Raw genomic sequence first — 24,050 nt, forward strand, 5'->3', positions numbered from 1 at the left:
GAATATTGTTTATTTGTGTGTAAGTGGCACTTAGGAATCCATGCCCTGTTGTGCTTGGTGTGTTTGCTTTAAAACACCACATACACCTTTGGTTATGGGATCTGTGCTTTGGTTCTTTTGCATCTTTTACTTTTTCTGACCTGCAACCAGTGCACAGCCTGCAAAGGCAGGTGAACTTAGCTCCTCTGTAGGAGCAACCTGACTGAATCAGTAGCAAACCAGTTCAGTGCAGCAGTGTGTGGGGAATCTTGTGCAGGTGTTGTCCATATGTGCTGGGTACATGCCTGGAAATGGGAAGGCTGATGGTAAGTTTTTTCATCTGTCAGCATATCATTTTTCACAAGGAGTGGAATTTTTTTGAAGGCTTAGGGGAAGGACGAATTCTGTTCAAGGTTCTTTCATTTTATTACTGTAAGATTTATAGCATTGCCAAGCCCCTTCTCTGGACTGATACCAGACCTGCCATCCCTCATCCATTTGGAGTGCAGATCTCTCTTCCTTTATTTTTCCAGCTTTTATTCCAAAGATGGAAAAAAAAATCAGCATTTGAACTCTTTTTTGAAGGGATTAGTTTGTTCAGTCCTTATTTCTAAATTAGAAAGTAAGGAGTGCTTTAAGGAGACTTTAAGATTTTCATAGTTTTATTTTACATCCCACAATAGGGTTTTCAGTTTTAGAGCACTAACATATTTCTCCTTGGATTTAACCAAATCCCTGCCCTGTTGAAGTTGCTTTCTCTGCCTCAGTTCCCTGCCCCTCTAGACTTGAAGCTGTTACCTATTGGTCTGGATCCACCTATCCTGACACTGAAATGAGGGCCTTATTGAAGAAAGCATTCCAGGATCAGTTTATCATTTGCTAGTTGATAGATTCTCTAATGCAGGGTTGCTTTTTTGGCTTTTCTTTCTTTGAGCACTGCTGAGGCCAAAAATCTCCCCAGGCACTTTTTTCTGACGGCCTGTTCAGCTTTGGGAGAAGCCTGGATGGGGAGAGACGCTGTCACGTGCCCTGGCTCTTGAGGCCTGCGCTTCACTATGGTGAGGAGTTGACTGCCAAGATCTCTCCAAGTCTGACCTTTTCTTGGAGTACAGTTATTTCCAGCATGCTTTACTCTTTATCTTGAATCACAGAATACCAGGTTCTCTGTGAACAAAAGCAATTTTTCCTAATATACATGTGTCTTTCAGAATGTCCCTTCCTAAAGAACAGAGGGAACCCATTCTTGTATCGAGCATCCACCCTGCATATTTTGTTACAAGTACCTAATTAAGTATGTTAAGTGCTAGTTCTCAGTAATTGATATCACTGAACTCATTGCATATCTAAGGAAAACCATAGACACAACTTTATAACAAGCTGATCATAGCCACCTAGGGGAAGGTGTAATTTTTAACTTCTAGCAAGGTTTAAATGGCTGGGAACAAAGTCCAGATAAGTGATTTGGGTCATTTCAAAATGAGGCTCTGAGCTACAATGCTTTTAGGCTGCCCTTCTCTCTCTTCTGTAGCCCCAGGCACTGAATTGCAGCTTGTCCATATATTTGGTTCCTATCCTGGTTTTCTTCTGCCTCAAAATCACAGGTGTGTTGTTTTTTGCTGGATTTTTATTTCGTACCTGTCTTTTGTTTGATGGCACAACAGCAGACAGAGAATCCTAAGGAGAACTGCTTATAAATGCATGTTCATGTTTCTCCTACCCTTCCCCCATGTCTCCACTCTCTCCCTCCCACCCCTTCCCAAATTCCATTAATATTAACAGAACAAGAGCCAGAACTCCAGCATTAATCTCAAATTCAGAATGAGATTTTTCTGGCTCTCTCTGCAGCTAATGCAGAAGACAACAGAGGTTAGAAATGCACTTAAAAAAAAAAAAGAACAAAAGGCCTTTTCATATTCAACACACTGAATGGATTGTGTTAGGTAGAAATAAACTTTCAAAGACCAGAGCATATGTAAAAAAATATTGAATATATTGTTGTTGGAAGGCAGAGGAACATTTATTTGCTTACTGATTACATTTAAAGTTCCTGAGCTTTAACTTACATAAACTCATTGTTTCTTCAAATTTTGTGTGTGGAGAAAAGAGTTCCTTTTTTCAGCTTACTGGTTCATGTATAGATAAGCAGTAAAACCAAAAAGTCAAATGAACAGAAAGAGAACTGTGTTGATAGTTACATGCCAGCAATGTACAAACTAAGCATTTGTAAGGAGATGTATAAACAAACTTCAAAACCAGTGAAATTTTGCAAACATAGATTTCATAGGCAAACTGAAATTGAGTGGAGAGTGAAGAGAATGAAGAATTCAGATAATTTGCATTTGTTTTCTTTGACCCCAAACTAAGTATTTTCTTTCATTTTCAGTGTTAAGTGCATAGAATGTGTTATTAACCTTTATGAATTGACTTTAAAAGCCAAAATCAAAGATAAATGTTACTGTTCTTCTAAATAGTTTTTGTTTGAATGTTGGTTTATTCACTGGAAAGTATTCGCTGACTTCTGTAGTCTGCACAGGCACGTACTCCTCTGTGACCCCTGTCTGTGGTTGCTCCAAGAGTCACTTTTCCCCGCCATGGGAAGGATGGCTCATGTCCCTGTCTACTCAGTGTGGGGTTCTGGCTTCTGGTGACCTCAGCGAGCTGTCAGCAGACAACTTTGTTAACTCTGTCAAGTAATGGATTGTGTCCATCTGGTTGTGAAGCCAAGGGTTATTTCAGAGGATAGAAACTGATCTGAATTCTTCAAATAGAGAAGGAGGTCATCTGCATGTCCTGTGGAAGGTGCTTTGGCAAAGCAGTCTGGAGCAGTTGGCTCTGCAGTATCCATGTGCTGCTCTTCCTCCAAGGAATTGAAAGAACATATTTTAGCAAAGGATTCCTCAATCTAGCCAATACCCTGAAATACATGAACACAGAAAAAGTTGGTGGTTTTCTTTTTTTGCCCCATTCAGTATGGATTCATTTATTCTTAAATTCCAAGAAAATACCAATACCCATCAGTCTATCCTTTAGTCTGGAAGTTTGTGTTATTTGGGTTTTTTTGGGAAGGGCTCCCTTATTTTCTTCTCATCTCTTTGGCATTAGAATTTGCTTATCTCACTTTTCTGATGAATCTACATTTTCCAAATAAATGAAAACATAGGGGTTTATTTTTCAAAACTGAAACGGTTGGATTGCCTTTTTGTTTGACTGGGATAAGCATCCACAATGCTCTGGGGAATGGAGAATGATCTAAAATAAGCCTAGCTGTTTTTTGTTGTTTATCTGTTTCTTTTTGCATCTGTCTTAGTATTTATTGCTACCATCTGCGTTTCATTTCAGGTTGTCTAATGTCTTACTCTGCATGTTCTTTGCCTATTCTTTTTACATAGCCTTGGGCTGTAATATCACCATTTGCCTACAAGAGATCCATTTCTATCTGTAACAAAATGAATTGCATTCATCTGTGTAATTCATTTCTAATGAATGCCTTGCTCCTCATTAAACAGTGATTTACCTTTGTTTCCCTTTCCTACACTGTCAACACAAACCATTTTGAGGTCCTGTGGAGAGATGCTAATTTGAGGAAGCAAAAGTCAATGCAACTAAGCACTCACAGGGGCCATTCTCCTTGGCACTTTCAAAAATATTCATGGGACACTTTGCAGAATACAATTTGCAGGTGGATAAGAAGACTCAGAATGTTTTCCTGTTCATAATCTCTCAGTGTACGAAGGCAATGCTTGACAGTTTAAATGCATTTCTCCTTGACACTCTCAGGAACAGGGGAATCTTTTCAGACCTTGTCTGTTCTACAAGAATTTTACCTGTCACAGGCACATTTTGGGAGACTGTACTCTTGGTTCACTACCCCTCTCTACCTTTTCAGGAATATTAAAATATTTTCAATGTATTTTCAGATTAATATTTTTAAATACCTAATTTTGAGATATGTCAAAATGTTACAGACTTGAAAATGTTTTGCTTCAATTTTTTAATGAGATGCAAAGATTCATATAAATATTTATTGGCTTTGCCAATAGTATCTAAAGGAAAAGGACGAATACCATTAATTCATGAAATAGGGGTTGTGCAGTAATTTTGTTACAGATTTGGTTCTTATGCAACTTTTGTGTAATGCACTTTGAAGCTCTCCAGCAACATTCCTTTTTCCAGCCCTTTGCAGAACAGCAGAGTCTGCCATGTGTGCAAATAGATCTGTGCTGCTGACAGATGATGCTTAGAGTACGGGGTGAATTACCAAGTTTATTTTCACTTTAACCCTAAGCAGAGTTTGAACTGCAGCAGTGGATTATGAATATGAAAATACCAGTGGTAAACATAATTTAAAGCAATACAGATGGTTTTCAGGAAGTTTGATTTACAGCCTCTTCAGCTCTTACTTTGGTGATAGTACAAGCCACTCGCTGACACCTTTGATCACTTGAATTTAGCTTGTCATTTTTCAGTATTTATTCGTGTGTTGGGGCAGATTGATCCCTGGTTGAAACTCTGGAACTGCCAGTGGGCATCAGTGGATTTACACCATGGACTAATTTGATCATGGTATTACGAGGGGATTGGATCGTGGGAGGCTGGGGTTTTGTAACTGGTCTTGTCTAAGTCATGTAGTATTTGGAAGTAAAAAAGCTGATTAATGTAACAAAATCTTACTTTTAATATGCATTTTAGAGGACAAAACTGACCTTGAGAACAGTGTGATGCAGAAGAAAATTAAAATCCCCAAACTCTCTCTCAATCACATAGAAGAAGCTGGGGAGGTTACAGATTATGGGGAAGAAGATGTGGAGCTTAGACACAGTAAGGTACTGAAGTCTTTCTGGTTTTGTTTTTTTTCCTCCTTTCCTTTTTTTAATCTTTTTTTGCAAGTGCTTGGGGCATATTACAAACGTCTTAGTTTAAGAATTCCAGGCTTGCTTTTGATCCCCTTAAAACATTGTGTTTGGTGAAATTGGGTCACATTGTATGTGGGGGTGGGGTATAGGTTTTCAAAACCTGACTTAAGTGCAATCAAACGTTCTCCTGTGTATACTGTCTGCACAGTGTAACAGCCATCTGAGATTGGTGGAACAATGCTCTTCCACTTTGGCCCAGAATGCCTTAAAAGTCACCAGTACCTGACAGTACCAGCTGTTCTTGGTGGCACTTGTGACATACTTACTGTTCCCTGCTTGTTTGGAATTGGAGGGGGTGCTCTGAGACTGCCCAAATACAGCAGTGACTGACAAGAAGAATTGACAGGAATGTATCACTCCATTATAACTCCCAGCTGCCTTTTTAGGTTCAAATGCCAGAAACCCACTATGGAAATGTATTTATTTTTTGATATAAAATTATTTCTTTAAAAGTCTGCCAACCTTCAGAGTAAGATATTGCTCTATGGCTTCATGTGTCTTGCAGCTGCAGGAGTGATATTAGTACATTTCCTTGTGGTGGGCCAGCTGTTTTTTTAATTGTTAAAATTTTTTTAGAACATGAATGCCGCAGGTGTAACATCAGATAATTTTGTTTTCTGCCATATTACTCATGGATATCGTGGTATGGGAATTTGATAGTGTCAGCTTCTCACTTCTGATCTGTGAGCTGCATTTGCTTTCCTTGGAGTTGCTTGGAAATTCAAATGCCTTTTGATATTTGGCCAGTAAAACTTAGTGACTCTACCTGTACTGTCACATATCAATCCCACTATCCAGGCCCCAGGAAAGTGGTGTGATTTAATTTGTAGGGTTTGTGCGGATGACTGAAGGTAAAATTCCACTGAGAGTTCCCAGGACCTGAAGCCTCTGCAATGCAGCACTAATATAGAAGGAATCAGTTGATAAGGAAGATGAGGCTGGATGATACATTCTGTCTCCAGCTTCAGTGTTTTCAAATCCCTTTCAGTGTTTGCTGATAGCGTTAGTCACTTGCATCAGGCAGTTGGGTGAACATGCTGTAGGGAGAGTCAGAGAAGGTTTTGTCTCCGAAAGTGTGGGAAGGACAAGCCCTCAGTTCACAGAACAGCTTTGTGCCTGTGGTGCTTTCACCTGTGATGTCGTCACAGGTGATAAATGGAGCACACAGTTGGTTCTTTCTCTTGCTTATCAGAAAATCAATTGCTGTCAGAAATCTGAATGTTAAAGAAAAAGAGATTTAGATCCACTTTTTAAAAAAGAAATTAATGATACGGAATCAGGTGACCCATGTACACTGCTTTGTAAGTGTTGCACGAATGCAGGAAGGCCCTTAACTGCCTCAGAAGTTTGTACATGCATTTAGCTGAGTTACAACTGCATGTTAGTTATGATGTATATTATATCCATAAGAATCTTCTAGGCAAAATATTTTTGCAGACTGTCTTTGTCTCGGTTTTTTGGAAAACAAGAATATTAACAGTTCCCAAGACTGTGGAATTTTGATTTTATTTTGTCTTGCTGCTCTCCTAATTTATTTATTTTTTATTGTAACGTGCAGAGACAAGATGGGAGGAAACAAAGTGAAGGTACACACAAAAGCATTGAAGCAGTTGTTGCTCGCCTTGAAAAACAGAACGGGATGAGTCTCAGTAATACTTCCAGCCCTGAGGAGGCTTTTATGGAGACTACAGAAGGCATGAACAATATGGACGATGCTGTAGTTCCTCGGATTCTCTATGAGGAATTGCTGAGGAGTTACCAGCAGCAACAGGAAGAAATGAGACACATTCAACAGGAGCTTGAGAGAACACGGAGACAGCTTGTGCAACAGGCAAAGAAGCTAAAGGAGTATGGGGCACTCGTGTCAGAAATGAAAGAGCTCAGAGACTTGAACAGGAGGCTCCAGGATGTACTGCTCCTAAGACTAGGTAGTGGTAAGTGCCGGACTTAACTGGGACTAGTTTGAATGCATTTTGCAAGTGTGATCAATAGTAATGGAGACATATTTGAAGAATAACGGTGGTTGTTAAACTGGACATTGAATGTTAAAAGGGTTTTCTGCCGTGGCTGTACAATACGTGTCGAATTTGTATGCTATGTACGTCTGGGGTTTTCTTTAAAAACTAGAGGTCTTTGTGCTGGTATGGCTGAATCAGAGTTCCATTTTAAGCAGCTGTATTAAAAAGAGTCTCTGACCTTCCAATATATGCTGAAAAAGTTAATAAAGCATCATCTGCAAAATATACCAATATGTTACAGTTAAAAAAAAAAAAAAAGAAAAGGCGCTGGAACAAATAGTTGGGCTAAAACTAATTTATCCTTTGCAGTTAGGGATTTTGTTTATTGTTATGTGACTATGTTACCTTCCATTTTCTGACTCCTCTTCCCACTAGTAGCTTATTAGAATGTGATATATTCCTGAACTTCTAGCAGTGGCTTTAAACAGCCGTGCTATTTGAAAAACAATGCATTGTTAAAGCGTAATTAAAAAAACTTTATATTAGTGTCCCGTTTATCAACGCTTGTTACAAAATGCAGGTTTGTGTAATTTGGATTTCAATTTTAAATATCTTGGGTCAATTGCTCCTTTGTTTGGGTTTATAACAATTATTTAAGCATTATGTTGGAATAAATGGGAAAAAAGACAAAATAAAAAGTTCATCCTTTTTATTGAAGATGGTACCTTTGGAATACCTTCAAAAATTCGACAGATTACATTTATTTGCTATTAGAATGTGGTACTGGTGTGTTGAAGATTTGCTCGGTGACTGAAACTTGGTTGAAATCTGTGCATCCAACCCTTAGCATGCCATTCTTATGTCTGCCTTTGTGTATCTGGAAACTTAATTTTTGCATGTCAATTGGATATTGGCTCTTCTCCTGGACTGGAACGAGTGCATGCAATTTGCATGTGGGTCTGAGTTACCCTCACGTACCGAGCTGGACCTGGGAGAGCATGTGCCTGTGCTGTAGCATGTGTTAAGGTGTGCCCACACCCTTGGAGCCAGGTTCTTGGAGTGTCCCACAACCTAAACGGAGTGTCTGATTGTGAATGCTCATCACTGTTACACTGTGCATAATTAAAATGTCGTTACTTACCATAAACATTCTAGTTAACTTTCTAAATAAAACTAAATAGGCAAGGTTGCCACAGCCTGGAAAACACGATGTGGTTGGCAGGAGATTCCACTGAGCTTTCTAAAATTTTCCTTGGATGGAAAGATGTTTCTTCATCTGCAAGTAGTTAGCTGGAATTTATGGGAATGGAGCACGAGCCAGATGTTGGTAGGCAATGGGGCTGAACAGTGTAAAGTACCAATTTAGTTTGTAGACTTGACAGCAATTGGAGTGGTGAGACCAGCAGTGAAATGAAGACAGCTACTGCATTCTGTCTTGTTTCTTTAAGAAAAAGAAGATGTGTTTTTTACTTGAGCCAAAAAAAGAAACCTTAGGAAAAAAATGAAAAAAAAAAAGAGGAAAAGAAGCCCTGGAAAAAAATACTGACTCTAAATATGGGCATGAATTTTCATTGTATCAGTCTGACAACTGAAAACAGATCCCAATTACATTGAAGACAAGTTCTTGAAATTTAATCACATACCTGGAAAAATATCAGCTATAGGACACTTCCAAAAAAAAAAAAAAATCCCTTATTATTACTTGTAAGGAACATTTGTTGGTAACAAAGGTAGAATTTGGCTGTGCTGGCTGTGTCCTTCACAGGGTTTGTATTTCCCAAGACTCAGTGTATTAACTGTTGCTTACTCTGTTGCTTTTCCTTGTAGTCTCATTCACAGCAGAGAAACAACCATGTTCTAAAAAGATCAATACAAAACTTACGAATAATTAGCAAGGGAGACATCTTCAGCATGTTATAAATTAGAGAGTCTGATGACAGTATGAAAAAGTGCTACTTTTAATCAAGAATAGATCTGAAAAGATTTTTTTAGTCTTCCTTACTTTTCCAGCTCTAAATGAGGTATGTTTGGGTATGTGAATACATACCTGGAAAAATATCAGCTATAGGACACTTCCAAAAAAAAAAAAAAAATCCCTTATTATTACTTGTAAGGAACATTTGTTGGTAACAAAGGTAGAATTTGGCTGTGCTGGCTGTGTCCTTCACAGGGTTTGTATTTCCCAAGACTCAGTGTATTAACTGTTGCTTACTCTGTTGCTTTTCCTTGTAGTCTCATTCACAGCAGAGAAACAACCATGTTCTAAAAAGATCAATACAAAACTTACGAATAATTAGCAAGGGAGACATCTTCAGCATGTTATAAATTAGAGAGTCTGATGACAGTATGAAAAAGTGCTACTTTTAATCAAGAATAGATCTGAAAAGATTTTTTTAGTCTTCCTTACTTTTCCAGCTCTAAATGAGGTATGTTTGGGTATGTGAATAATCTCTGGAAATTGTTCTGAAAATAAATTACATCCTGAATTCATCTGCAGTTGCAGTGATCTCTTAAACCTAGAGTTTCAAATTACATGTAATTTATGTTACACTGCACTTCTAGCAGGCTGGACTTAATGCAAACTAATTGCATTTCTGTTTCACCTTAGAGACTTGTGATTTCTTTGCATGAGATGACAGCTGGTTTGTGCTGATGAATTGCAGCTGTGGGAAATGCGTGCCTGTTGCCATTTTAAACTTGCAGATCAGATATAGAACAGCCTCTTGAGCTAACGTGCAGTCAAGTAGTCAGTCTCCTAATTTCCCATCAATGTGTTGAATTCAGTGAAGAGCTGGAAGTCAATGGATTCTACTTGAGACTCAGGCCTTCAGCTCTGCTGCTACACTGCAGCCACTCTTGTGGCAGGAGTGAGGAGGTTCTTCTTCCTCATGGTGACACCGAATTGCTCTTTGTCACAAAAGAGCCTTGGAGGCAGCTTTGGCAGATGACAGTAGTGAAATCAGTACTGATCCATGGAGAAATGCTTTATCTTCTTTATGATTTTAGTATGTTATTTCCCAGCAGATCCCTTCCCAGAGGAGGCAAGCATTTCACCAGGGCTCTAGGGACCAGAGCTGTGGAAAAATGTGATGATTGTTGTGGAAAAGGTTATGGTGTCCCTCTTGAGCTCCTGGAATAAAGTGTGCAGCCTCTTGCCTTGCCCACTTGGGGAACTGGAACCCCAGCAATTGTAGGGCTTTGCAGTTTGTTTTGTTGCACCTGAAAACACTAATTGGCCCTCTTTTTATCAGTAGAGGGTAGGATGATTTAAAGAATTAATAACTGACTCTCCCCTCTGGGGACTTTATATAGCCCTTGGATTGCAAAAGAAGAATTTCAATAACTTCTTAAAAATATAATTGTCTGCCGGGCAAGATCTGTGTAGTTTCGTGTGGCTGGAAATATGGTCAGCAGTACTGAAGTTGTATAGGGATAATGCTTGGGTGTTTTTAGCTCCCTGATAATTTCTTCATTTTCATGTTACATTGCTGAGAATTAGTGTTGCTCCAAAGTCAGGGAGTATATTCACATTCCTTCAGAAACATTGATTCATCAGCACGTGCACACAGACCCCCAAGGTTTTATTTTTAATCCCAGTTCAATTTCAGTGATCCAGTTTATAGTGTCTTGGGACTGACACCAGAGTAGGGAGAATGAAATGGGATTTGTGTCTTACCACATGTCAAGAATTACTGCTTTTCAGCTTTTCTAGATTTGTTTGGCTTTTTGATGTTAAAAAAAAATTTTAAAGGCCCAAGGTTTCTGTCAAGTACAGAAAGTACCGGTATTACCACTTGTCATTGTCAGACTTGTGTTGTTTTCTTTCAAATTCTGGTAGACCATGTAGAAAAACTTGCTGCTTACAAATGTATGCTGACCACTTTACCAATCAATTTATTTTAACTTTCTTAGTAATTTTTGGAGTAGCATGTAGTCTAAGACACATTTTTGAGGAAAAGGGATGGCAAAGGGAAGCCTTCTACCTCTTCATCCTGATCTGAACTTGCTAGCCTTTCGGATATTATGAAAAAACTTCAGTTAGAAGGAGAAAGATTTTGCAATAAAACATTTGTTTCCTTCTTGCATCCCGAAAATCGCCTATTTTTTTTTTCCCTGATCCTTATTACGTAAGTGCTGTCATTGTTAAGCCTTTAGATAGAGGTATATATTTTTATATATCCCATTCATCATCTTTAAAATAAGATGCAGAGCACCAGAGCTGCAGAGAGGGGGAACTTGGAGTGTGGTGCATGGGGCACACAGCTCTCGTTAGCAGGCAGGCAGGAGTGCAGGTTGCATGTGCAATTCACAGCATGCGGGGTTGAAAACACAGAGTTTAGTGGTTGGTAGAAGTGGCTGTAGAGCCTGCCTGGTTAGAGACAGGTTTCTGTTTGGGAATCAAAAATCAGGATATAAAAAAGATATTTTAAAGGCTTTCTTTTGGTGACTTCTAAGCAAGTAGTAAAGCATGAATTGCAGCAGAGGTATTCTGGCCTGTGAGAGCTGTGGTTTCTGTGGACTTTAATCAGCTTTTTTCTTGGGAAAGTCCTGGAAACCAAATTCCAGCTGTGTCAATATATGACTAAAAACAGTAAAAGACTTCTAAATAGGGACTAGCAAAAGTGTTTAAACTGAAATAAACGTTTCCTGCTAGGAAGAAGGTGGTTATACTTAGGTGTCTTCCTCGAAGTGACTTTCAAAGTGTAAGAAAATAGCCCTTTGTTGAAGGATGTTTTCTTAAAGTAACAGCTTCAGAGATGACTTCCTAAGGTCACACTGGCAATTACACCCCTGCAGCTGCTTGTTCAGGTGTGCCCATGCTGTGGGCAGGCTTTGGGTTTTTAACCGGTCTGGATCTTCTCCCAGTCTGAATCAGCCTTACAGTCTCAAGCTTAGGAAGTTTAGTTTGTCTTGGCTTTACTGTTGTATATTCATGGTACTAGAGGTGCTTACTAAGATCACTATGAAATTATAATGCAAATGGGATGTTTTTGTGATTTCTCTGTTTGCATTCTGCTTGCATTGGGGCTGGCTCTTAAGACCCTCTTGTTGGTGGCACTGCAGTGTAGGATTGTCTGAGTTGCCAAGACAACTTTCAGTCGTTGCTGAGCATGGAGTGGCAGCCAGCTGAGAACATTTAGCCGGCTATGTAGGTGTGGAGTAAGCTATAGGATAAATGTCAAATGCTGACAACGGAGGAAGCACTGCTATCGCTGTATAATAATCTCTAAATGAAACCGCACAAAGTGGGAGGGATGAATGCACAGGAACTATTTAAGATGTGTGACTAAGACCTGAGTTGTGGTGCCAGCGTGACTTGCAGAGTTGGATCAGTTCAAGGCTGGGTCTGTGTGCACAAACACTGAGCAGGGAGCTGAAGGGTGACCTGATAATTGAATTGTCACTGGCTGAAGATGTCAGGGTTGGGTTGCACAGTGGTGCAGTGCTCTCAGCACCAGCCTGGTGCAATCTAGCACTGACAAGTGGGTGAGTTTATCCTTAGGGTTCTGGACATGGGGTATTTCCATGGTGTCCAGAGTCTAAGCTGGAAACCTTGCTGTGCTGTTGAGCCACCGGCCCTGCGTGAAACTTCAGTGCCTGCTGGAGCTTCTTGGGATCCTAGAGCCAGACATCACAGGGCACTGATAGGCTTGGGGCCATAGCCTAGACTTCTGGTGGAACCCCTGCAATGAATGGAGTCATGAAATCCAGTTCACAAATTATTTTTAGTTTGTTCTTCTGTCTTTTTAGGAACACTTTATAACTTGGATCTGGAAAAGAAAAGTTGATGACTGACAAAATAATTATCTTCCTTTGAAGTCTCAAACATATGCTTAGTAGTATTCCATTGTTTAATCTGTGCATAATTTTTGTTGATTACATTAAAAATAAAAATCAGTGTTGGATGGATTGGACAATCAAAGTTCTAATTTATGTGGGTTTTTTTAACCTTTGATATTCCTTCTGTGCATGACACTTTAGCATAAGTAGCCTGTTTCCTTCATAGCATTTCTGCAGATCCTCACTATTTTTATACACCTCTATTATATCTAAAGAGATTTCAGATTTCTATAAAATTTGTAATTCTATGTGGTGTGGATAATTTATGTAATTATCACAGTAAATTATGCAGATTCCTATGCAACTATATAGCAATTCTTATTTGAAGAATTACTATTGTTGCTTTTGGTTTATAATTTCAGTGTCATTTTAACATAATTTCCTTAGTGTGCATTGGAGAAATCTTACCCATATCTATAATTGTCCTTATGCCTTAAGAATAAAATTAAACACTTAAATTAAAATTAAACATTTTAATGTTTATAAGGCAGGAATACTTATCCTGCTGTTACGTATTGATGTTCAGAAGTAGGATTTTGGTTTAGATTACTTCTAACTTTAAAATGAGCATGACTAATGTGTTATTTTATGCTAATCATGGGTCATGAAGGGATTGATTTCATGTTCTCTGGGATAGCAGACAGCTCTCTTTTCTTAACTGTCTAGGACCTGCCATTGAGGTTGAAAAAGTAAAACCTGAATCAATTGAGCCTGAACCTGAGGTACAGAAGACCTTCAATGAGGAAGCAAATACATCAACGTACTACCCTGCCCCTGTTCCAGTAATGGACAAGTATATTCTCGAGAATGGAAAGGTATTTTATGTTAAATATAGCATGAATAATGTGTAAATGTCCATCAGGTGATGTTCTTGTGGAATTTTCATGATTTTGCATGGTAGCAGCTTATCCAAGCTTCCTCAGTTTTCATGAAGGTGTGCTGTTATGCTGAGGAGAATTGTGAAGTTACACAGGTATGGAGAGCATAGAAAAATATCTTCAGTGGTGGGAGCATTGAATGCTGTGCAACATGAGGCATTTATTAAATATGCATGCACAGGCAGATTGACATAGTCTTCAGTTAGTGACATCCATAAATACACCAAATATTGACCAAAGTCGGTAGCCCTCACTATAAAGTTACATGAGTCTACTTAACCAAAATACTTTTTCTTAAAAGGTTTTTAATTTTTACAATGTGCTGTAGTCATGTTGCAGAGAAGCCCTCATGTTTGGTTTGAAGTGGAGTGCAGGAGGTAATTATGAACCCTGGAGTGAAAATGGGCTCCCTTGGTGCTGGTAGGAGCATTGCCACTGAATTGAGCTGACGTAGTGCTACTTTCCAGAGACTTTTGTGAAGCTGGTGAAACACCATCTAGCTCTAGTTTGCCAGAACCTGACTGAGAGCTTTTCAGGTTTCAGCATGTTTAACACATTAACTGCTCATCTACCTAGGCCTGCTTTTACAGCTGTTTCCATTATCATTAAATAACTGTGATGTTTCTTTATACAAAACTATAAGTCCTTCAGAACTGCCTGTGCAGATCCTGTTTCTTGGTGTATATATGCATTTGGTACTCTAATCTGAGAAACCTTAGGGAGGAAACATCCATTCCAGCTTTGCCATACAGTGGAGTTACTGATGGAATAGCATGACTGCATTCTCAGATTTGTGTTAAAAGATTGACTGCACAATGTCTGTCCTTCTTGAAGATGAATTCAACATAATCGTTGAGGACAGAATGTACGTGAAAAATAGTAGAATCTTGACAGTGACAGGTATTTGGTTCAGATAGCTTTTCTTGCCTAATATATTTAAAGATGTCATTTGCTTGATTATTTTGTGTATATTTGTGCAATGAAAACTTCAGGTGTATTACTGCGTGAGTTTCCTTTACCTCCTTCTCTTCCACTTAAGGTCTGTGGGATAGGGCACATCCTTTAGTAGTTGTATACAGCTTTTCCTGTACCCTTTTTTCATCTGTCAGCTTCTTGGCACTTCTTTTGCTGAAGTTTTCTCTGTCTTTACAGATATTAGTATCTCTTTAATTTTCTTTTTGTAATTTTGGTTCTTGGTTGGCCTATTTACTGGGGCTACAGCCAGCTCAGATGCCAGAAATGTGAACTAACAATGTATTTGGAGTGTTGGAGGGTAGTTTTCTTCAGTTTTCCTTATTTATGGCTTTATTTCAGTATTCCTTTATTGATATGCACCACTAGAGTAGTTGAAATACTTTTTTACAAATCTTACCCTTTGTGGCACCAGATTTGATCTTAGTAGGATTCTTTCAAAGCAGATAAATCTCTTCCCTCCAGAGGGAAAACTGAGTTACTGAGAAAGAGCCTATGGCATTCATTTAAAGAAAAGAAAGAAGAGGGGGAAAAAAAAGAAAAAAAGCCCAGAGTTCATCTTCTGAGCCACGTTTTAGATCTATTGCAGATGTTAGCACAGCCACGCTGCTGAGCGTTGCTTTGAATTCGCTGCTGTCTGCTGCATTGTGCTTGAAGGTTGATCCTCAGTTGCTGAAATTGGGAGTAAATTTCCCATTGATTTCATCAAGACAAGAGTCTGGCTCATGGGGCAGCTCTTCGGCAAGAAGGGAATGTCTTCTGAGTGTGGAGTACAGTGAGCTTCCCAGAGCTTTGGGACTGATAGGAAACAGTGCTGGGCCTGTTGTAGAGAGGTAAACTGAGACACGGGCAGATTGAATTCTGCACCATAACAGCGCTAGAAATAGAAAAAGGGAGACGTAAGATTGCTGTGGCTGTGGCTGTCTGTCACATAGTTGCTGTTGCCATAGGTGTTTCATACCAGCAATTGCTTTTTTAATAAATGGAGCATGTTAAAAGAAGAGATGATCTGTCTGAAGCATAAATATTAAAAATACTTCCTGTAACCTGTTCTTTTCTTTTGAGTAACTTCAAGCTAATGAATAATGTAGTATCTTAAGAGACTAAATAATCTTTGGCAAAGGCAAACCCTAATTTTGGCAGAGGGGAATCAGATTTTTGATCAAATACAACTGTCTCTACAACTGATGTAATACAGACACCCAAAACTTGATATGTCACAACATTCCTAATCTTAGTGATTTTCTAGGTAACTTTCAGACATTTTCCCTGAAAACTTTACCAAGATCTAACCAGAAATAACTGAATTAAAAAATGTACTGTGGTTAGTTCCTGAGTACAGACTGCTCACTCCTGATTGAAGTTGCTTTACAAAATATGTAGAAAGCACCAAAAGAGCGTGCCTTTTTAAAATCATTTATGAAGAGGCTCAACAACAGAGAAAAAGGGAAAAAAAAAGGAGTGTTTGTATTGTGGTTATTACTAGTTTAATTTCTGTCCATGCAGACTTGTGAAAAGCTTCTTAGAATCCCTTTAGTGTAGAAGATTCTGCAGGAGAGGCAGCTTGCTGTATGGTTTTATGCCTTAAGGAAGGTGGAGTTTTAATTTTTTTTTATAACATAGCTTGTAGCCAAACCATTCATATTACTCTATTTAAGTTTTTAAACATCTAGTTGCTTTTGAAGGATGCTGTTGTAATAAAAAATTTCTTGAGGTTATAGTCCTCGTTAATAATTAAAGCAGGTTTCCATTTAAAGGAAAAATGGTATTCAGTTGAATACAGGCAGTAAAATTATGGGTATATAAAATTTTACAGTAGCTTTGTCCAATTTTCATTGCATTTAATGGGACTTCCGTGATACTGCTCAGATTTGTATGGGAGAGTTTATGTAAAGCCAGATGAAATGAGTAAAACCACAGAAAACTAAGGGCACAACAGTTTAGGCAAACAGAGCCTTCTGATGCAGTTTTGCCATGGGATTTTGTTGATGGGATTTTTTTTTAACCATAAGGGGGCAGAAAGTTTTTTGTAAGTGTTAATGTTACAGAAAGACCCCCCCATTGGACCAGATCTAATCAAAGGTAAAATTTGGATATGTAGCAATCCGACTGATAGATCTGCTTGGTATGTTGCGCTTGTCCAGATTGTCTGAAGGTCTGAAGGTAAGTGCAGTGAGCTCTGATCAGTTGGGAGGTGCAGGTCACACCTTAGCTTGTTATGATGATGAGAAAGTGTGTGTCCCACTGAATGAAGTTCATCACCACGTGAACAAAGCTTGCTGTGTGCAGAGGTAGTTCAGGAGTCTGCACTGTACTCCAGGAACTGGAGCACAGACATACAGGGTACAAAGCATTCGCGGTTCCATGCAGGGCACAGGGCCAGCGTGTGCATTCTGGTTGCTCTGGTGTCAGAGTTGTGCTGGTTACTTGTAGAGTTACGTCCTTGCTGTTGCTTGAAGGTGTCCTGAGTGTGAGGACTATCAGCTCAAACACGTAGTGGCAGCCTTAGGATGGTGCTCGGATTCTTGTCCTGCATTTGGCTTAAGACTGGAGCACTGGGAATCTTGGGGTAGAGACATAGGGGTAGCCCTGTGGGAGACAAGCCAGCACAGTCAAGACTAATAAGCAAAACTAGACTTGAGCATCTTCCTTTTGGAGACTCCAATGGCTTCACACTGCATTTCCCAGTACCCATATTATCCTGCTTTACTACTTCAGTGGAATACCTCGACTTCCCATTGCTTGGATAATGGAAGGTTTATGATGTTGCTGCAATGGGTCATTGCCTAACCACAAAGCAGTATTCGTGTGGTACGTTGATTGTACATGATAGACACACTTTGTGTTAGAATTGGAAGTTTTACAAAGCTTCCAAACTCTCCTGACTTATATTGAAATTGGAGCTCTCAAAAGCCTTTCTTTCCTTCCAGTTACTTCAAACAATCAGGCTGAGTTTTGCCAACAGGTACAGAATACAACTTAGGGAGTAATTCCCTCTCTACTGCCTCCGGAATATGCTTTGGGTAAAGTCTGTTTTAGCCAAGGGGAAGCGTTTCATCTTGCTCCTGAATTAGGCTGGTGCAACTGCTTGGTTTATATGCTGTGCATAAATTTATAATACTGGATGTGTTCACCGTTTCCTTCTTCAATCTCTGTTCCTGACCACAGTCTTTCAGGAGAGAGGTTATGTGGGGGGGAAAAGTAGAGATTACTAAAAGGAAATATATATTGAGGTTGACTTGAACTCCTTGACCCACAAAGTTGGAGAACTTTCAGAGTTAGGCAAAATGGATTTGTTCAGCCCTAATTACTGTTATTTTAGTTCCTAATATTAATGTTCCTACAGCACTTGGATACTGTTGTGTGCTACATACCATAGATAAGTTGTTATTATTACTACCTTCTAGGTCCATCTTGGCAGTGGAATTTGGGTAGATGAGGAGAAATGGCACCAGCTGCAAGTAACACAAGGAGATTCAAAGTATACAAAAAATCTAGCGGTTATGATTTGGGGAACAGATGTTCTCAAGAACAGAAGTGTCACAGGAGTTGCAACCAAAAAAAAGAAAGATGCCGTTCCCAAGCCACCTCTCTCACCTCACAAATTAAGCATTGTCAGAGGTAGGTTATTTGAAAACTTTTGCTTCCTGCTTTGGAGTTTAACCATTAATCACCGAGTTGAAAGATGCTTCTTTTCAGCTCATTTAAAATTAACTGATTAAAAACTGTAATTCAGATTGCTATTGCATTGTGAAGTGCATACGTACCCAGGAACAGTAAAACACATTGCAATAGCTGTGCACAGTGCAGGCCTCCACAGCTGAAGAGTTGTACATTGACTTCAGTAAGGTTTGAGAAGATGATCACTTTAGACCACTTGCAGGGTAGGACTCTGAGCCTGGAGAACAACATGTTGTTCTAGAATTCATTTATAAACATGATGATTTTTTTAAAGTGCATATATTCCTTTAAACAAGACTGAGAGTAGCTTTACCACATTCTTTCATCCAGAACATAACCAGCTCTGGCATGAGGCACAGAAACCATTATAGCTGTGACTATAAAAATACGCATACCTTCAAAGGCAAGAAAGAATAGTTTTACCCTTTTAAGTGGAGAAAATGGAAATAGTAAAAATTAATTGTTGCACTTGATTTGGAATTTGGACAGGAGGTGTAAATCGCTGACCTCATCTGGTAGGGAAAATTGCAATGACACTTTCAGTAACTGCAAGCCTGAGTCCATGTGTGTAGTACTTTGAGAAAGAGAAGGCCTTCTCCTTTATTTAAACTGAATGGTGAATTTCAGTCCCTTTGTATCATCATGCCTGTGTTGCATCATTTCTGTCTCTCTTGGTATTTCAGGCTTCTTTTTAAGTCAGAACTGAGTTGGTTCCTCATGGAATACATACTGAAATTGGATTTTTAGGTTTTGTGTCCATACTAAATTGTAGTAGGGTTGAAAGAAATCTCCCGATTTGGTAGAGCTTCATTATTCTGCATTTCCTGTTCTTAGTTGCTCTTAACTGTGAACTCATAAAGAGGTGTTGTAATCTGCCATGAAAGTACCATGTTTGGAGTAAGAAATAGATTCCTCTGAGTGTGTGCGTGTGTCTGTGTCTGTGTTGTGTGGGGAAAAGTTGGAAACTTATCTCCGTACTGTCATCTTTCTTAGTTTATAAGAAATGAGTAAAAGACATGGGTTTTTTTTACTAATCTGCTTCAAGGTTATATGTGGATGTGGAAGCTGTTCCATGCTGATTTTCTAGTTCTGTCTGGGGCCTTTGGTACAATCCTTACACATGTAGCTGAGTAATGATGTACTGGCCACATAAGGAATCCACTCTGTGGCGGTGGCTCCCCTTGTCAGCTCCAGATGGGAAGCAGAATTGGTTGCCCTGGTGTGGTGCGCTTACGAGCACGCAGCAAACAGGGGTTATTTTCCACTGGCCCATTGCAAAGTGGTTTCCAGTTTCCCTCCTGGAGGCTCTTGCTCCTCAGCACTGCTGGCGAGGTTGCTTCTGTGAGAATTTCCTCTTCTACTTCTGTCAGGGCTATTCTGTGTTGCTTGAGCCATTTAGATGACAGCTTTCTTCAAATTCCCCTTGTTTTGACTACAGTGAGTTTGGACGTCTGCTCCAACAGGTACCTGGTGAGAGGCAGATGGGGCCCTTCCCTTTCTTCTCTTCCATACCTTTACACTCACCAGCAATTCAGCCCTTCCCTATTGCCTCATTTTTCTGTGTTTTCTGTCATACTTCTGCTTCCAGCCTCAACCCTCATTTGAATTCCACTGTTACATGCCCTGGTTTTCCATGTTCCTCTTTTTAGTGTTACTTTCACCTTGTCTCTGACTCCCTTTTGTTAGACTCCAGCCTGTACAGTCTCCTCTTGAACCAGTTAAACTGCATGGCCAGTGTTGCAGGTGTCAGGCTGCCCATAGCAGTGGGACAGCGTTAGCTCATAACCATGATTTTCCATGTTGTCATGTCCTTTGCATTTGCGTCAGTGTTAGCAGGTCTTGCCCCGTGATGGAGAAAGCAAAGCAAAACAAAACAATGACCAGCAAGGGGACAAATAGGTGAAATATGAGGGAGTTTTCAAATGATTTGGATCAGGCATCACAAAAAGTAGTGAAGCTCCTGGTTAGCCTTTGAGGTCTACTTGAATCTTTGGTATTTAGCAGTACAAAGGGATGCCTGTGTGCTCCTGTAAAGCCAAAAGACAAAGGAGCAGAACCCCCAAAGTACTCTTTGAAGCCCTAAGCCAGTATCCTTATGCAAGTAATAAACTACTATTTCTGCACCCCCATCACAGAAATTGGAAGAGATGGAGAGGAAAAACTATGGGCAAGGATCTGTCTGGGTCCCATGGACTTTTGAAATTACAACTTTTGAATGAGTGCTGTCAAGTGATTCTTTGCTTGACTTTGTGGCTAAATGAGCAACACAGCCTTTCATTGGGAGTTCACCTTACTGGGTGTATCTGCCTGGGAGTGTTCCTGACACTGCTGTAGGGCCAGCTTATGTCCTGCAAACACATTGGCTTTCTTCAGGCTCTCAGTGATGTGCCTCTTCTTAGGTGTCGTATTTCTAATCGTAGTTTACTGCTGATCAGCATTTCAGCTATCAGGCTGCATGCTGGTTAATTTCATTTATTTTGTATTCAGTACGTCTTACAACATAAAATTCACATTGCTTTAGATGTTCTCATCATTCTGTGGACACAGACTAACTTATTTAAAATAGATTTTTGAACGACAACATTAGCTCTTAATGTGTCTGATATCTCTATAGCTTCTTTAAAATCCCCACTGTGTAGTATGTAATAAAGAAATGATAAAAAGTATGATGGATGTGCACTGTTATAAACCTTGTTAATGCAAAATAACCTTTTATAAAACTTCTCAGAGGTTTCCAAATGAACTACAAAGCATGCATAGTACTTAATTTTCATAACTTTTTAATATGGTGCATTAGAAATGTTGTAAACCATGTTAATTAAGCAATAATCTCCATGGCTTTCTGTATGTGAAGCAATAAACAGCTAATGGAATAGATCACTAGGCAGAGCAGAACAGAGTTTGTTTAACCAGTCTGGGAAGGCTACACAACAAAATACATCGGTCTGTTCATGAAAACCAAAAAACCCCAAACCTCTTGTCACTAAGGAGTTGTGTGTGTTGCACCACTTCAGATTTCAGTGACCTCTGCAGGATTCTGGCACCAAACTACCCATCTGGGAAGAAAAATTATCTCAGCTTTCACTGCCCACATGGCTTTTGCAGTGCTATCACTTGCTTTTTGTATTCCAGATAACGTGTATTTCACAAAGTGTATTTATTGTTCAAACATGCAAGGAGATGGCTATTGTCCTGAATAATCCGCTAGTAAAAGTGAAATATGCCCAGGGACAGGGCAGCTGATAAAGACACAGACATTAATGAATGTGGAAGAGATGTAAAAAATGAAATAAATGGGTTAAAGTGTTCTCCTGCTGGTTACTGCTTCTCTTCCTAAGCATTATCATTTCCATACCCTCTGGAAGGGGTGCAGGTGGGAGTGACTGTGCACACAGCTCTGGTGAGACACTTCACCTGGGAAGAGACTAAACCTGCTGTGGAGATTCAGACAAATGCAGGAGTCAGGCAGGCAAGACTGGCACTGTAAAAGGTTGGGTTTAGCCTTGTTTCTGTATGGGAAGCCTATTAATGTAGTCACAGCATAACTGGAAGTTGGTCATGCCACTGATTCAAGCCTGGTGACAAATCTTGACTTTAACAAGATAGCCGGTGAATCAAAGAAAGCTGCTCTTGTCTTGCAACAAATATACACAGTGCTTACTCACTGCTGTCTCTTGAGTAGTTAGCCCAACTCAGGGCTATATTGTTTTCTAAAAATATCCTAATGACTCTTTCCTTCTTTTCTCTCCCCAGAATGTTTGTATGATAGAATAGCACAAGAAACTGTGGATGAAACTGAAATTGCACAGAGACTCTCCAAAGTCAACAAGTACATCTGTGAAAAAATCATGGATATCAATAAATCATGTAAAAATGAAGAAAGGAGGGAAATTGCAAAGTACAATTTGCAATAAATTTTGGATTTTTAATAAAGTCTTAGTGTTTTACCTAAGTGTTGTTTTTTGATTTGTGTGGCATTTTTGCTGATGGGAGAAGCTGACTTGAGGCGTTGCTCTCTTCCTATAACTGATGCGTTTTTTGAGCAGCTCTGTCATGGTGTAAACTGCTTTTAACTAATGTAAGATATATTGTAAGTTCACTCACAATGAAAACTGAAGTTTCCAAGGTTTCTCCAGCGAGTTGCAGTTTGGTACCTGCAGCTGTACATAGGTTGTGATTCTGCAGACACCGACACATTTGCCCTACGTTGAGTTTTACTGGAGTTAGTGGATCTGAGCTGCAGTAAAACATCTGCTTAGAAGGAAGAACTGTACAAAATCCACTTTGCTATTGAAAAGGGTTTTATTGTATTTGACAAAGTGTTTTTTCTGAAGTTTCAATTGTTTGTTTTTATAAATCTTTGTTTTGATCTCTAACAATATATTTGATCAAAAATACACAAAGAACGTTTCTTTTTCAATTATCTTGTAGGTAGATCATTCTTACCATCACAGTTTAAAAAAAAAAACAAACCAACCAATAAACAACAAAGAACCCAAAGCTGTAATTTGTAAAATCATCATAATTCATTTTAATAAATAAATCTAAAAGCAGTTCTTTTTCAGGGACCAAGACACTTCAGATTTCTGGTTGTGGTACAAAGCTCTTCAGTGTGTCCATACTATTGTTCTTGAAATACTATCTTTTTAGTGTATTTGTATTTTCAAACAATTTTAAAATTGCCATGCTATGGCAAGATTATGTACAGTAGAAAATTTAGTACCATTTTGTCTGGGTCCATAATTTAACAATGGACACTTTTAGCACAAATTTTAATTACAAATAAAAATAATTTTCTACATTGAAGTTAGACTTGCGATGCAAAGTTTTTAGAAGTAATTCGTCATCTGAACGATACCTTATTGTCTGTAAGTGAAACAAAATAACCTGAAGTTTCTCTTCATGAAGGATTTAGAGATAACTTGAGGTCTGGGTTGATGAATTTTGAGCGTTTGTTATATTAGTGATCTTGATTAACCTTCCATTTATTCTATGCTCACAGATGCCATTATCTGCCTTTCAGGCTGCCTGTTCCTGAGTGTCAGGATTTGTTTCTTTTCTACCACTGCAATTCTGTTTCCTGTAGCTTTGAAAGACATCCTATTTCTTCTGACCATCCTGTAGCACTGGTTCACCCTGACATGAAGCCTCTTTCAGTGTCCTGTAAATGTAGATAGTTTGGAAAGGAACAGGCAGCTGGGGTGGACTCGCCATGCCTGGAAGTATTTAAATGATGTGTAGATGTGGCACTTGGGGATGTGGTTTAGTGGTGGAATTGGCAGTGCTGGGTGAATGGCTGGACTTGATGATCTTAAAGGTATTTTCTAACCTAAATGGTACCATAATTCTTTAAAGGGCTGGGGTGGGTGAAGAAAAAGAGGAGGGGGGAGGAGGAAGTGTGCTAGAACTGCCATGCCTCTCTTGGAAGAGATGAGAAAAACACCGGGTTGTTTCTTCCTGTACGTCACCTGTATGTAAATAATATCTTAACTCAGGGTGTGTTTTCTTTATGCTTTCTAAAGTCCACTTTCACAGTTGCCTTGCACCAACCTAATGCTGCACTGCCAAACAGGAACACCCACTTTCACCACATTCCTGTCCCTTCCCTTAACCCTGCATTTGTGATTGCACAGGTGTGTCAGATCCCAGTGATTTCCAGGGTCCATTTCACAACAGCTGCTTCCCATAGGATGGAGCCCAAGCTTTCCTGGTGAGGGAGGGAAGGAGCAGGAGCGTCTTTTATCAGTGTCTTATGTGTGCCCTGAAGTTTCTTTGAACAGCCTCCCTTGTCTCCTGCTAATATCAAAAGTGTTCTTAGGTAGTGTTTA

At 39.3% G+C, this 24,050-nt stretch overlaps 2 protein-coding genes and 1 long non-coding RNA gene across 3 annotated transcripts in view; 2 read left to right on the forward strand and 1 right to left on the reverse strand.

The window, feature by feature from the left end:
- Positions 1-24,050, forward strand: part of AGBL4 (ATP/GTP binding protein like 4) — a gene marked incomplete at its 5' end in the record, with an annotated part of 872,835 nt that overhangs the window by 524,749 nt on the left and 324,036 nt on the right. The gene's annotated exons all lie outside the window — the stretch shown is intronic.
- Positions 1,071-22,174, forward strand: BEND5 (BEN domain containing 5). Its single transcript, XM_008640754.2, has 6 exons — positions 1,071-1,580; positions 4,669-4,802; positions 6,451-6,826; positions 13,358-13,506; positions 17,949-18,162; positions 21,976-22,174. Exons 2-6 carry the CDS (start codon positions 4,698-4,700, stop codon positions 22,134-22,136), a joined length of 1,005 nt encoding a protein of 334 aa, XP_008638976.1. The 5' UTR covers positions 1,071-1,580; positions 4,669-4,697; the 3' UTR covers positions 22,137-22,174.
- Positions 7,554-12,558, reverse strand: LOC108448975. The gene is made up of 2 exons (XR_001865055.1): positions 8,898-12,558; positions 7,554-8,493 (listed from the first exon to the last, which is right to left on the reverse strand). It is a non-coding gene; the product is annotated as an uncharacterized LOC108448975 (long non-coding RNA).

This window comes from Corvus brachyrhynchos, unplaced genomic scaffold (assembly GCF_000691975.1).
Source record: "Corvus brachyrhynchos isolate BGI_N302 unplaced genomic scaffold, ASM69197v1 scaffold48, whole genome shotgun sequence".
In the NCBI taxonomy this organism is placed as follows: Eukaryota; Metazoa; Chordata; class Aves; order Passeriformes; family Corvidae; genus Corvus; species Corvus brachyrhynchos.

Excerpts from the sequence above, each read along its gene's own strand:
- BEND5 (XM_008640754.2), top strand. The coding sequence starts at position 4,698 with ATGCAGAAGAAAATTAAAATCCCCAAACTCTCTCTCAATCACATAGAA. Across the intron at positions 4,803-6,450 it reads TGGAGCTTAGACACAGTAAG|AGACAAGATGGGAGGAAACA; the intron begins GTACTGAAGTCT and ends TGTAACGTGCAG. Across the intron at positions 18,163-21,975 it reads CAAATTAAGCATTGTCAGAG|AATGTTTGTATGATAGAATA; the intron begins GTAGGTTATTTG and ends TTCTCTCCCCAG.